This window comes from Pinus tabuliformis, chromosome 2_1 (genome assembly GCF_031772625.1).
Source record: "Pinus tabuliformis cultivar Carrire ecotype Pingquan chromosome 2_1, CPIR1, whole genome shotgun sequence".
NCBI lineage: Eukaryota > Viridiplantae > Streptophyta > Pinopsida > Pinales > Pinaceae > Pinus > Pinus tabuliformis.
This window is the reverse complement of record NC_142299.1, coordinates 744,881,140-744,896,585: the sequence shown is the minus strand read 5'-3', so window position 1 is coordinate 744,896,585 and position 15,446 is coordinate 744,881,140. Positions and strand designations below refer to the sequence as shown.

General features: G+C 36.9%; 1 protein-coding gene across 1 annotated transcript; it reads left to right on the top strand.

The window, feature by feature from the left end:
• The first annotated feature begins 8,514 nt into the window (after positions 1-8,514).
• On the top strand, positions 8,515-9,086 carry LOC149202729 (auxin-responsive protein SAUR32-like). Its single transcript, XM_089400033.1, has one exon. It carries the CDS (start codon positions 8,515-8,517, stop codon positions 8,989-8,991), a length of 477 nt encoding a protein of 158 aa, XP_089256159.1. The 3' UTR covers positions 8,992-9,086.
• Positions 9,087-15,446: the final 6,360 nt, after the last annotated feature.

Genomic DNA, 15,446 nt, shown 5'->3' with positions numbered 1-15,446 from the left:
AAAGAATTACTATGATATGATTCAACTCCCCATGCACAATTAAGGAAGTGGAATCGACATGACAAGACCAACCTAACCTTCTTCAAAAGCTACAGAACCTTCAGGAGCCAACCAGCATCTTCAGGTGTCCAACCCCTGAGAGAAATCACTTTTTCACTTACCTAGAGCCTCACTCAATCCCATGACAAGGCGTGCATGCGACTAGGACCCTCCAGTCACTCCACAACAAGGCATCCATGCAACTGTGGCCCTTTTCATGCAGTTCAATGTTAGCAACCTCGGATTCTGTGCCACTTTTCAGGGCCATGCCACTGCCCAAAACATCATGAAACTTCCAAAAATTATAAATAACATTGAAACAAGGTTACTAATGAAAACACTTGAAAAATGACTTTATTTGACCCCTACTAGCCATGATAGGAATTTCATTAAGCATATCACAAACATGAAATCTACAGGTCATAACAACAGATCTGAACATAGGGATCTTGTACTTATTTGAGAATCGTTAAAGAGGACTGATATCTCCTCACGCTAGCTACATTGTTATCGACTAGGTCATTCATTCATTAAAATTTCTTACACTAACCAAAACATGATGAGATTAATACATCATAATTGTCACAAAACATGCATATAACCAACAAATAACCAGATATATATCGACGAGGAAATAACCATTAAAGCCACATAATGGCAAGCACATTTACTTATAAAATACCAAAGGAAAATGAGCTCTTATTAACATATGAAAATCCAACCAAGTCAGGGACTTCCATGTACCACCTGACCATAGATTGGGCTGAACCAAATCTCTCTTTCATCCAATCACCCCCACGCCATATTCCAAGCATGAATGTGGGATCTCATGAAACAAATCAAACAAAACCAAACCAGGGCTTCCAGAGGCCAAACCACCTCAACCCTCAACCAATGATTCCACCTCACGGTCGGACATCACTCACTAGATCAATCTCTACCCAAGTTGTCCAGGGCTCCAGAGCATTTGTTCCAACTAAGGCTTCCATGACTAGTAACTGAACCCATAGCTTATGTCAAGCTCTAGAGCATTTGTCCAACTACAGCTTCTAGGACTACTAACACAACCCACTAAGGGCTTGAGAGACTTTGTCCAACCAAGGATTCCATGATGAGTAACTCAACCCAAGTTGTTATAGGGATTCCAGAGTGTTTTTCCAACCAAGGCTCCAGGAACTAGTAACTCAACCCACAGCCATAAGGAACATGAGAACCAACCAGAAAACAAAAGGAAAGAAACCCACAACACCATGGTTATCTAGGAAATGGCAAGGCTAGGAAAAACCACTGTCAATTTAGCCAATCCTCCATGCCAATGACAGTTCATAACCAGGAAACCACATGCATGTACCATGCATGCCAAAATTAGTAATGAAATCATACATGCAACTTGGTACCTGCAAGAAAAACCCACTATAGTTGGCAAGAAAAACCCACTATAGTTGTTGATCCCGTTGCCCACTTTCCTTCTCTTCATTTTCCTTCTTGCTCCAAATTCCAAGTATGCCACACTCCTCCAAGAGTGCCCCAAGAAAAATCTAAGTGTCCAAGCGCATGAGAGAGAGGGAGAGTAGAAAATGAGGGCTCCAAAATTGAACTGACAAAAAGCTACAAACTGATCCGCATAAGCCTTTTTATTAATGAGGCCTCTATTTTCTTCATTTTCTATTATTTTCCTTCATTTTCCTCCTCACATGCAACCTGTGACCTTTCACCTCCCATTTCTCCTATTTTTCATTATTTTCATAAATAAAATGCCAATTAATGCCACTTTTCCTTTTCAAAGCCTTTGTCATTGCCTTTGCCAATTTCCATAGTCATTAATTAATCACAAGTGATCCTCATCACTATGTTTGTTGCCCAGCATTTAGCTTGGAATATGTGTCCCATGGCCTTGTTTATTATTTTGCCTTTATTAACTTTATTACATGGATTTTGACCAGGATTGTTACATTACCAAGCTCATGCCAACTCAGTAAACCAACTTGTGCAAGGAAGGAGCAAGACTAGGAATCTCATGTAACTTGATGAGACAATTCCCAGCATGCAGACAATTTGCAGAGATGATGAGAAGTTGAAGGAAAGTTTTTGAAGGAGGAGATACTCATGCATGAAAAATTATGGTAATCTATCTTATGAACCAATGTATCCATCTACACATAAAGCACACATTCAACTAATAATAACAGGTTGATTAAGAAACTATCAAATTACTAATTGCATAAAACAAAAAGACAATGAAAGGATGAGTTGAATTTGGAACATAATATACTTATTACATAAGAGAAATCATTTTTTTGGTGCTTGTCAACATAGGTTACAGAACCAAGCTTCAAGAAAGCACTCACTTATCAACCTGAAGGGACAATGCTTTTTCACAAACTAGATTTGCATAAAATCAAACCTAGACTAAGCGCATGCAAAAAAAATGTACAAAGGAAATGGCTTGAGCACTTGGTTTGGGCCCTAGCCCAAGGAAACTCAATGTAACAAACCCAGGTTAAAATTTCATGTAATAAAGTTAATAAAGGAAAAATAAGACCAAGGTCTTGGGATACGTATTCCAAGCTGAATGTTGGGGAAAAAATCCTAGTGCGTGTCACTTTTCGTTTATTATGGCTAATGAAATCGGAAAAGGAATTAGAAAAGGAAAAGAGGCATTAATTGGAAAAGGAAAAATAGAGGAAATGAAGAAAATAGAGGCCTCAATGATAAAAAGGCTTCTAATGATCAGTTCACAGTTTTTTGTCAGTTTTAGCTTGGGCCAAGTGAGAAACAGATAGAAGAACACCAAGGGGAGAAAGCAAGCAAGGAAAGTAAAGGAAGGACAAGGAAATCAAAGGACAAATACGGAAGGTTGGGTCAAGCAACTTTAGCGGGAGGATGTTAGAGGTATCAGGTTTCATGTGTGATTTCCTAGCTAGTTTTTGAATGCATGGTACTTGCATTTATGTATTTGGTTCTTTTGTTGTCATTAACATGGATTTTTCCAGGTGTGAGAGTGGTTTCAACCTTTCCTTGCCATTTTTGGATAACCATGGTGTGATGGGATTCAGTTCTCGTTGAGCTTTAGATTGTAGGAAGGTTTGGGAACCAGGTGAGGTGGTCTTAGGAAAATTCCCAAGGGTTGGGCGTGGAGGTGGTTTAATCTCCGAGAAGCCATCTAGAAAATTCCTCAAGCTATTAATGAAAAAAATCTGAGGCATCCAAGCTTGTTTTAGGCATTGTGATATCTTGACCGGTTTTGGGGGGATCACAGTAGCCTGATGGTGGAGGTGGTTTAATCTTCAAAATCCCTGGTTTTTTATGTCTTGAATTCTCACATTCATGCTTGGAATATGGCATGGGGATGATTGGCTGAAAGAAAGAATTGGTTCAGGCCAATCCATGGTCAAGTGGTATGTGGAAGTCCCTGACTTGGTTGGCTTTTGCATAAGTTAATAAGAGTTATTTTCCTATTGTATTCTATGAGCACTTGTACTTGATATTATGATGATTTGATGGTTGTTATTTCATGGTTATTAATCTAGTTATATGATGGTTATAAACATGGATTTGTAATGTACTATAGCTATGTCTTGTTCAATATTTGATAAGTATTTGATGGATTATGATTGCATGGGCTATTGCAGTTACTATGAGAGGGAATTAGACCTTCTTGGTGATTCTCAGATACTTTCAGACACCTATGTTCAAATATGCATTCATGACTTGTAGATTACATGTTCACCATATGTTTGATGAAATGACAGTCATGGTTAGGCCTGGTTAGGTTAAGTCCTTGATTAATTTTTGTATTTTTAGCATTATCTTCAAGTCATTTATCATTCTAGAAAGTCTCGAATGTTTTGGGTAGTGCTTTGGAGGCTAACCTAGAATTGTGGCTCATATATTGAGCCTGTACCCTATGAACTGAGGATTTTGGGTTTCAATCGCACCCAGGTAGGCTTGTGTGTGTGTTTGGAGGGTCACAACTGCACTCATGTAGACTTTTGAATGTGGTTTGGAATCCAAGTCACCAAAAAATCAATCTAACTCATGGTTTGGTGACCTGGGGTGGTTCTCTGACCCCTGAGTGTTATGAACGCCTTGTAGGATGTCAGTTTATGTCAGTAAGTCTCACATGTCGACCCCACTTCCATAACTAAAGCTTGGAGGTTGGGTCATGTCATAGTAATATTTTGTCTCATGTTTACCCTAGCAGACCAATGAAATTGGGTAAATGTGGGAGGGGTGATTACATATTGGTATCATAGCGGGTTCCTTTCTCTTTGGGTGATATATGATACTAGATTGGTATCAGAGCATGATTCAAATACTTGGACTAGATGGAAAAAAAAAATTCATACATGCATGTCAATGTCTATGTGGTTGTTATGCATATATTGTCATGGTTATGGATGTCGTACATGGGGTCTTAGTATGCAGTTAGTATTATCATGCATGATGTTGATGTATTGATATGATTATGTATGTACATGTATTGTGCTAATCCGGACTGGTTTTGCAGATTAGATAGCCTCCCCTAAACTTCACTAAGGTATGTCAATTATGTTTATATTTGTTTATATAACATGGTATGTTTGCAAGAAGAAGAGGATCAAATATGATAAGCAAAATGGTGGATTATAGTTCACGAGAATATCCTTATGGATCATATGAGTAGCACGGAGATGAGTACTCTCCTCACATAGGAGATACTTTGAAAAATCTAAAGGAAGAAATCATAAGTTGTAAGGTAGATAATGACAAAATCATTTAGTCACAAGAAAGACTTGCTAGGGCAAAGAAAAAGCAAGCAGAAGTCAAAGCAGTTATCCTTCAGAGTTTGTTATATTTGTAGAGACAGGGACAGCCATGGATTAATTATGGACGAGAGGACAAGACTAATGGAGCATATGGCAATAGGTCTCATGAAGGGCACAAGTCGGATAGAGATGAAATTATTAGAGATGGTAGGTTCTTGGATACTCCTGACAAGAGAGGCAATGGTTATGAGTTCTATCCTAGTTTTGGTTTGGATGGGGATCATGGTCATGATTGTTGGGACTCAAAAATGTCATATTTTCATCCACCTTTTTCTTCACTATTCCTTACATTTCATCATCCCATTAACCTTTTATCATATCATTTTCATAAATACATTTGGGTTTCACCTTCTTATTTTCCATTTTATTCATTTTTGTATTACAAGTGAATTTATGATTAAATATTAGAAAATATACATATTTTTATATATATCTCAAGAATATGTGAGTTTTGTGATGTGTAGGAAATATGTGAAGAATTAATTCCAAGAGACTTCTCAAATATCTCCTCCACCATATTAAGGAGATAATTATGCAAGCCTATTCCTAAGGAGAAAATCATGGAGGATTTGGTTGGCATATCTTATCCATATCTCCTCCACCATATTAAGGAGATAATTATGCAAGCCTATTCCTAAGGAGAAAATCATGGAGGATTTGGTTAGCATATCTTATCCAAGATATGTGAGAGATTTGTGGAGGATTCAAAGGGATCATATCTTGTAATAATGGGAAATTAGTTGAGAATGCTTGAGAGAATATTGGATATGTAATTATGAGATGGTTATCTTCCTCATGTATATAAGAGAGTGCTCTCTCTTCATTTTGATAATATGAATAATGGAAAGGAATTCTTAGTTTTTCATCTTTTATTGTTATGCTTCCATGATTTGTAACTTGATTCTTGTAATATAATTCGAGATATTTTTATTGTTGTGAGCTCACATATGTTGTTTGTCATTCAATTCTTCACATGTTGTACTGATTTCCCCTTATGCAATTTCCTGCTTTCCTAGTTAGTATTTCAATGCCTTCTAGATTAATTTGATTTCAGTAATTTAGATTAGATTAGATTAGTTCCACTTCAGTCCTGCATATATAGTGCATGTGTCTCGTAAGTCTACGAACCTCGGATTGAAAAATTAAATAGTTGGGCAAGTACTACAACAGAATTAAACAATAATATTTTCACCCAACATTTTGGCGCCATTGTCGGGGAGGCACGATGGATTGAAGTTTAGTTTGATTTTTCATGCAAGTGTGAATTTCAATTTCTGCAAGTGTGTTTGATTTTCGCAACTGTGAAGAGTGTTTGATGAATTCATGGTTCATGGTTGTAATTGAAGAATTCAATTACTAAATTAATGAGCAGTCCTTGTAAGAGGGTTTAATTGAGTATTGAATTCAAGATTATCTCTGTGGTCTTTGTTTTTAATAAATTCAATTTTTAGTGTGCTGATTTGGAAGAGTTTTTGTGAACTAAAACCTTGTAAAAGGATTAAAAGCTCAGACAATTATTAGCACTCTGTTTTTAGTATGTAAGAATTCATTTTTCAACATGGTTTAACAATGAGTTTCAACTTGGAACTACTCACTCAGATCCTAGCAGAAGTCGGGATCTCTTCTTCCTTGGAAGAGGAGATCTTGACAAGAATTAAAGGTTCAACTACTCCCCAAGAAACAAATGAAGATTCAACATCTGAAGAATCCTGCATATCTGATGGCGAACAATCATTCGAACAGGAGATCGAGGAAGAAGAACAGCAGATTGGAGAAGAAGAACAGGAGTTACAACATGATCTAAGTGAGAGAAATTGTGCTTATCAAAGCTTTATCGAACAATGGTTCCAGGTAAGTACTAGATTAGATTCATCTTTTTATTTTTAGTTGATTTACAGATACAGCAACTAGACTCATTCACTCTCGAATATTTTCATTTTTCATTTGAAAAATTGCTACTGAATCTATTGTTGTTACTGCTACGTGAGTGGCTTCATTGGAAGTTTAACTACACGTAACTAATTTGTAAATTCTAATTAGTATAGAGTAGGTAGGCTTTCATTTTTTGCTTTTGTTTTCAGTTTTACTTTTACCTAGAATAAGTATGCTCTCCTCCGCGCTTAGGGCGATCGCGAGGAGCAGAAAATAGGGATGATTTAGACTAATTTCAAGAATAAATAAATGTTTTGCAATATGCTTCATCAAAAACATCTTTCAATATGCAAATCATTGTGTCCATTTGTTAAAAAAAATTAAGTCTAGAGAAAGTTTAGTTTCTTTCTAAATTTTAGTTTTTCATTAAATTTAAAAATAAATAAATAAATAAATAAATAATTTTTTTTGTAAAGATAGGTTGTCAAAGGAGCGTAGTAGTCCAGGAACACAAAAGACATGGACACATTGATTTCTATGGCACACAAAATATTGGGCACGACTGTCTTTCTAAACAGAACTACCGGATCTTGTGTCTTGAGGTAAATACCAAGGCAAGATATTCACACGAGGCTGAGGCTTTCACTGCACAACAGTTAAATTGGAAGATAGCCTGCAGAAATTCCAGACCTAGAGAATGCATGGTCATTTTGACAAACGAATTTATATTTCTTTACCTGATACCAACGTGTATTTTGAAGATTCCCCTGGGTGATACACAAATTTTACAGCAGACGCGATTGTGACCATCACACACTGGTATTAAGTAGTTTCATGCACCTTCTCTTATTTCATGGTCACCTCCTCTCTCTCCACAATCGCAGCTCCTTCAGAAAGCACACAAAATCTGCAAAAATCCATAAGGAAATCGGGCTTTTTGAGAAAATCAAGCTTTTTGTCCACGAAGTAAGGAAGAGATAACGCCAATCCAATTTTGTGGAGGGGGAAGTTTTATCTTGATATCCTGGAAATTCCCGCAAACAAATCCTTGAGGCCCACATTTGAACGAATCACACAAACAAAATCAAACAACCTCCAATCGTTGAGGCACCATTGAGATCTCAGCCTGAGAATAATGCAACTTATAACGGATTATACCTCGCCTAACGCCGCTGCCTTGCGCAGGTTTCATGTACCATTAGAAAGCAATAAGAGCTTCCAGAAAAGAGCAGCGTATGGCCATTTCGGTTGGGAGGGAGGTCGCGTTGACACAAGAAGGATAGCTGCAGCGCCTGGCTTCAACGTCAGAAAAGGAAGAGAATGCTGCCTAGCTTAAGATTGGAAAAGAGTTTTTGGACAGATCATCCTCCAGCAATCGACATTGTAAGTTTTTCTCCAAGACCACAACCTCCATGGATTTCAGGTCGATGATTCAAATTCAGCAATTTAAAAAAAATTCCACTAGTGATTGCATTAAGACGCAGCTCTGCAAATGTGTTCACTGTACTCCTGAAGGTGGATCCTTAGGTTGTTGAATTATATGTGCACAAATGTAGCGTCACCAAAATCAATGCGCCCAGATAATCTTTGCATACATACCTTCGACCACTCACAGTTTCGGGGACCGGGACTCTCCAATCCCCACGCAGATAGATGGATTTTCTTGCACTATAGAGCATGGGCTGCAAACACTATGCACAAGTTTCAGGACACCTGGCAAAAACAATAGCCATTCAAACTGGTTTTGGGCAGAGAAGGGACCGAAATCTTCTTTCTCTGGTGTGCACTGTGAGCCATGAGCCTCAGGAGACTGAATTCTGTGAAGAATCTAGCGAGGCTAGATTCTGTGAAGACTTTAACGAAAATGGTTCGAGGGTTGGGGTCATCTCAATCTAAAGGGAAGCATCATTACAGATCTCTGAGTGCTGATTCTCAGACGTGGCCCAAGTATCTGAACAGAAAGGGTTCTAGCCCTTCCAGTGACAATGAAATCCCTGAAGGATGCTTGGTTGTTTATGTTGGAGAAGAACGCAAAATATTTGTGATTCCCACTGTGTATTTATCGCATCCGATCTTCCTTATGCTGCTCGATAAGGCCCATGAAGAATATGGTTTCAAGCAGAAAGAGGGTTTGACGGTGCCCTGCGCTGTGGAGATTTTTGAGGAATCGTTGTGGCTCATTGAGTGCAGTCAATCGACCTATGGACAGTTCGACCTTGAACTATTGGTGAACAATCTCAGAATCAAGGCATCTCTCGGCCCACATGAATGAAGTACCAGTTAAATCTGATGTGTGCTCGTACTTTGTTAAATGATAATCATCAACGATTCACACAGAGGGTTTCATAGAAGAATGTGAAGTGCAATTCCAGGAAAGGATAGTTCGGTTATTTTTATTTTCTAAAACATGTTATTTGGTTATTTTTATTTTCTAAAATATGTTATTATGTTATATAAAAAAATAATAATAATAATAAAATAAAATATATATATATATATATGTGTGTGTGTATATATAATAAATAAATAGATAAATAAATTAAAAATAAAAATAAATAAATTAAAAATTAAAAAATTAAAATTAAAATAAATAAAATTAAAATTAAAAATAATAATAATAATAATAATAATAAATGGACATTTCATAAATTCTTGAAAATGAGCTAATTTGTTTTTGAGTCACTTCATACAGGAATGATCGATGGAGATGGCACACAAAGGTGACAATTTTTATGCAGGAATGGTGCTAAGAATTGAAGACAATCTAATGCAAAAGTCATTTTTCGAAATCACAATGAAACTTGCATCATTGGACGCTTGAAGGAACTAATTCTGCACTGCACATATCATGACATTTTCCACTACACAAAGATCCTTTTACGTCATGACTACTCACCTCTTTCCTTCCAAGTGCCTAAATCATCCCTATGTTGCAGCCATCTTCTATTTCCTTATCTTTCACGACTTCATGCACGCTTATTTTTCTGAATCGCATACATTCCTTTATCCTTTTCAGTTTATTTTTTCCTTCTGATTTTCCTTTTGAATAAAACTCATTCCCTTTCCATGATTACATTGCCTTTTTTTCCTTGCCATGCTGATCCACACTGCTTGTCCGTGAGTTCTTTCCATTTATAGTCCTACCAAATCTTTTTGTACAAACTCGCATTGACTGATGTGGGATTCCTTAAGGCCCACCTTTCAACAAGTCTTGCCCCATCGACATCAGCACCTTATCTGGGAAATAGACTAGAGTTCCTTTTGGGTACCTTGAGACTTGCATGCCTCAATGGCAAGTTCTCTCGCTGACAATCATGGGAATACATCAATGTCCCTTGATCGTCAGATCTTGCAAATGGCTCGACGTCAACCCCTTTATTCGCATTTCGCAAGATGTACCCGGGTACCTTGGCACTCATTGACATCAATGGTGAGTTGCCTCGCATTGGTTAACGGCATGCATCAATGGCCGGTAATCCAATGATTTCTTTTCATGCTCGACATCAACACATTCTTTCGCATGATTAGAATTGTACCAAGAAGTTTAGTATCAGGTGAAGACTATCCACTTTGTCACAACTCCCTCAGCAGTTACAACAGCATGAATTCTGATCTATGAGAGTACCACAGTTCCACTTTCAGCGTCAGTTTAGATTCCTTCATTTCCCAGGATCCAGTTACAACAACATCAGTCACATTTTCCTGATCCAACAGCAGCAGCAGCTACATTCCTATTGCATAGTTCATAATTCTTGGGTAAGTACAGGTATGTTGTTTTCTAATCTTTAATCATGCAATTCCTTATATCCTAACTTGAATATTTTGGAAAATTCCCTCACCATGCTACATTCCTTTTCATGAGCCATCTCAAGTTGCATGAGGACATGCAACCAATTCAGTTGGGGGGAGAGGAGAACTATATCCACTACATATTCACTACCATGATTCCATTTCTTCACCACTATCACTCCATTTTTTTTCATTTACCATTCACCAACATTTATTTTCCAACGATACTTTGTTGCACTTTGCTTCATATGTAATATTGGCATGCTTCATTAATATTACAAAAGGGCTTTCTTATGCACATTATGATTTCCAATGAGTGTTTACATTATTATTGAAGAAAAGAGAACAGAAAACGAAATGAATGTTGTTAACACAAGAAACAACATTATTTGTATTCATGGTTGTCACACAAGAACCAACCATAAGAAAATGTAAGTTGTTACTCATGTCTTTCACATATCCTAGAAACATTCATTATTAAAAGACATCATCATGTAAAGCCAAAGTTCAAGATGCCAAATGTTCTTAAAGAGACCCATGCATGGTTGCATGAGGACATGCAACAAGTTCAGTTGGGGAGGATGTTGGGACTCAGAAATATCATATTTTCATCCACCTTTTTCTTCACTATTCCTTACATTTCATCATCCCATTAACCTTTTATCATATCATTTTCATAAATACATTTGGGTTTCACCTTATTATTTTCCATTTTATTCATTTTTGTATTACAAGTAAATTTATGATTAAATATTAGAAAATATACATATTTTTATATATATCTCAAGAATATGTGAGTTTTGTGATGTGTAGGAAATATGTGAAGAATTAATTCCAAGAGACTTCTCAAATATCTCCTCCACCATATTAAGGATATAATTATGCAAGCCTATTCCTAAGGAGAAAATCATGGAGGATTTGGTTGGCATATCTTATCCATATCTCCTCCACCATATTAAGGAGATAATTATGCAAGCCTATTCCTAAGGAGAAAATCATGGAGGATTTGGTTAGCATATCTTATACAAGATATGTGAGAGATTTGTGGAGGATTCAAAGGGATCATATTTTGTAATAATGGGAAAGTAGTTGAAAATTCTTGAGAGATTTGTGGAGGATTCAAAGGGATCATATCTTGTAATAATGGGAAATTAGTTGAGAATGCTTGAGAGAATATTGGATATGTAATTATGAGATGGTTATCTTCCTCATGTATATAAGAGAGTGCTCTCTCTTCATTTTGATAATATGAATAATGGAAAGGAATTCTTAGTTTTTCATATTTTATTGTTATGCTTCCATGATTTGTAACTTGATTCTTGTAATATAATTCGAGATAGTTTTATTGTTGTGAGCTCACATATGTTGTTTGTCATTCAATTCTTCACATGTGGTACTGCTTTCCCCTTATGCAATTTCCTGCTTTCCTAGTTAGTATTTCAATGCCTTCTAGATTAATTTGATTTCAGTAATTTAGATTAGATTAGATTAGTTCCACTTCAGTCCTACATATATAGTGCATGTGTCTCGTAAGTCTACGAACCTCGGATTGACAAATTAAATAGTTGGGCAAGTACTACAACAGAATTAAACGATAATATTTTCACCCAACAATCATTGTCATCATCATTACACGAGGAGTGAGAGGGGATTATTTCCGAATGAGTTCAAGAAAGCCAAACCACTTACATTCGAAGGATAGTTGAAGAAGTTGGAATATGCAGAGGAATGGTTGCTTGGGATCAAAAAGTTCTTTGAGCTGCATGACTATACAAATATCATGAAGGCCAATATAGCTATTTTCAATCTCAAAGGGAAAGCAGACATCTGGTGGGAAGGCGTAAAGTGTGTCAAAGGTATCAGGATAGAGGAGTTGAGTTGGCATGAATTCAAAAGACTCTTCCAAAATAAGTACTTTTCAGAGAGGTACTATTATGGTAAGGCCAAGGATTTCTATGAGCTAAAGATGGGATCTATGACAAACAAGGAATATATGACTAAGTTCCTGGATTCATTGAGGTATGTGCCTTTCCTCAAGGATGAGAAGACAAAAATTCATAGATTTATCAGTGGACTGTCATTAGCATTCAAGGATCGATTGAATATGATGATCCTCAGTGGTTCGAAGAAGTCATTGGAAAGTTGAAGCACTATTGCGAGAAATCAAAGCGTAAGAATGAATCTAAGCAGGGTTGGACAGGGAATGACAAGACTAACGGAAAGTGGCCACCAAAGCAGGGAAGACCTCAGGATGTAGGTGAGAAGGAAAATGTTACTCCTTACAAGAATTTTAATGCGGTAGAGAAGGAACATGGACCTCAGTCTAGAGAGCAGCAAAATAAGGGTAGCGGTAGAGAACCGTTGCAGTGTTGGACTTATGGCAAAGATCATCGCAAGAAGGATTGTCCATTGTATCAGGGTGGCAGACCTTAAATATACAGTGTTGAGGAGGCATAGATATTTGGGGATGTGGGCTAGAGCATTCCTTGTATCTATGCAGCTTAACAAGCAGGGGGGTCACTAGGAATCTATTATTGATATGGAAGGTAAGCTTTGTAATCGAGTTGTTTCCATTTTGATTGATCTTGGATCTAATTATAGTTATGTTAATCTTGACCTAGTGGATAAGTGTGGTTTGAGAAAAGAAGTGCATGCAGAGTCCTGGTTGATGCAGTTGGCTATATGTACTAAGAAAAGAGTTCATCATTGAGTAAGATCTTATGCATTTGAGTTGAATTGTATGCCTACATCAACACATCTAAATGTGCTTCCATTGGGATCGTATAGTATGATTTTGGGTATGGATTGGTTGTACCTTCACAAGACTAAGGTGGATTGTTATGAGAAGGCTATCGAGTGTTTGGATGATGATGGAGAGAAGAGAATCTTGTAGGGTAAGAAGAATCCTATGTCAGTGAGAATGTTTACAACTATGCAGGAAAAACTAGTTGTAGGAAAGGGTGTGTATTGTTTGCAGTGCATGTTTCTAGTGATAAAGGTAAGGATGTCGAGGATGTTGAATTCTTGAAGAGGTATCCGGTTTTGCAGTAGTTTTAGGATGTATTTCCAGCAGATATTTCATAGTTTCCTCCTCACAGGGAAGTGGACTTTTCTATTGAGTTCGTACCTAGAGCAACGCCAACATCAAAGGAACTTTACAAGATGAGCACTCCATAGTTAGTGGAATTGAAGCTGCAGTTGAAGGAAATGCTTGAAAGGGGATACTTTGGGCCAAGTGTGTCGCCTTGGGGTGCTCTTAGGTTATGCATTGATTATAGGTAGCTGACCAAGGTGATAATCAAGAAAAGGTATATGTTGCCTCGGATTAATGACTTGATTTATCAGTTGAAGGGAGCAGTAGTGTTCTCAAAAATTGATTTGAGATCAAGGTATCATCAAGTATGCATCAAAGAAGAGGACATTTACAATACTTCATTCAAACTAGGTATGGGCATTATGAGTTTGTTTTGGTTCATTTTTGGTTTGACTAGTGCTCCATCTATTTTCATGTGTTTTATGAATAGTGTGTTGCATCCTTATTTGGACAAGTTTGTGATAGTATTCATTGATGACATATTGATATATTCTAAGAATGAGGAAAAGCATGCAAAACACCTAGTAGCAATGTTAATATTGTTTAAAGAGCATCAGTTGTATGCCAATCTTAGTAAGTGTATTTTCTTTCAGACAAATGTTAATTACTTGGAACATGTTGTTTCCAAGGAAGGCATAACAGTGGACCTGGAAAATATCAGATCTATAATGGAATGAGAAGCTACTAGGAATGTGGATGAGGTTAGATCATTCATGGGGTTAGTAGGTTATTAATAGGAGTTTAATCAGGAACTTATCATGGATTTCCTATCCTATTACATCTTTCAGAGGAAAGGAAAGAAATTTAAATGGACAAAGGAATGTGCAGCTAGTTTTGAGCAGTTGAAGTAGTTGCTTGCAAACGCTCCAGTTCTAAAGATCGCAAATCCAGATAAATAGTTAGTGTTGTGTATAGATGCTTGCAAGAGAGGAATTGGTGGAGTCCTGATGCAAGAGGGACATGCGATATGCTATGAATCAAGGAAACTAAATGTGCATGAGTATAACTATGTGACGTATGATCTTGAGTTGGCAACAATAATTCATGCATTGAAGATGTGGAGGCACTATCTTCTTGGTAGGAATTTGTGTTGATAAGTGGTCATAGTGGACTAAGATACTTTTTTGACCAACCTAATCTGAATTCCAAACAAGCTAGATGGTTGGCCACGCTCAATTAGTTTGACTTCAAGATCAGTGTTGAAAATTACAACAAGAAATGTTTGAAATGCAACAAGAAAATTCCTAATTTAATTTTTCCTTGAATTAAATTGGGAATAAAATTGTAATTTTGTTGGGGTCCAACCCTAACCCCTTTATTTATGTAATAAAACCAATGGTTTGAGTCATATTCATAGTTAGTTAGAGATTAAAAAAATCCCACATTAATAATTGTAAGTGGTTGACCCGCATTAGAGAAAAGGGACCATAGTTAGTTGTAAACTGGCCATAGTTAATAAATAAAGTGGTTAACCCGTGTTATGCAAGGGACCACTAGTAGTTAAGATTTTGGATGTCATTTAGCTATAAATAGTCTTAGTTATTAAAGGAAATATCAACGAGTCTTATTGTAATCAAGCTTTGATTTGTTGGAGGTTTCCACCTCGAAGAGGCAAGTGAACATTGAATCTATTTCTGAATAATAAAATACTTACTGTTTTTCTCATTTTATTCTGTGATTTGGGCTATATTTCTCTGCATTTCTGGTATACTGGAATTTCTCACAGATCAAGAGCATAACAAGTGGTATCAGAACACTTTCTAGGGCTAGTTGTACCTCCAATTTTCGCATATTTGTTTTAGGCTAGAGACGTGTTCCGGCGTCTTTAAACCACGGGATTTGTC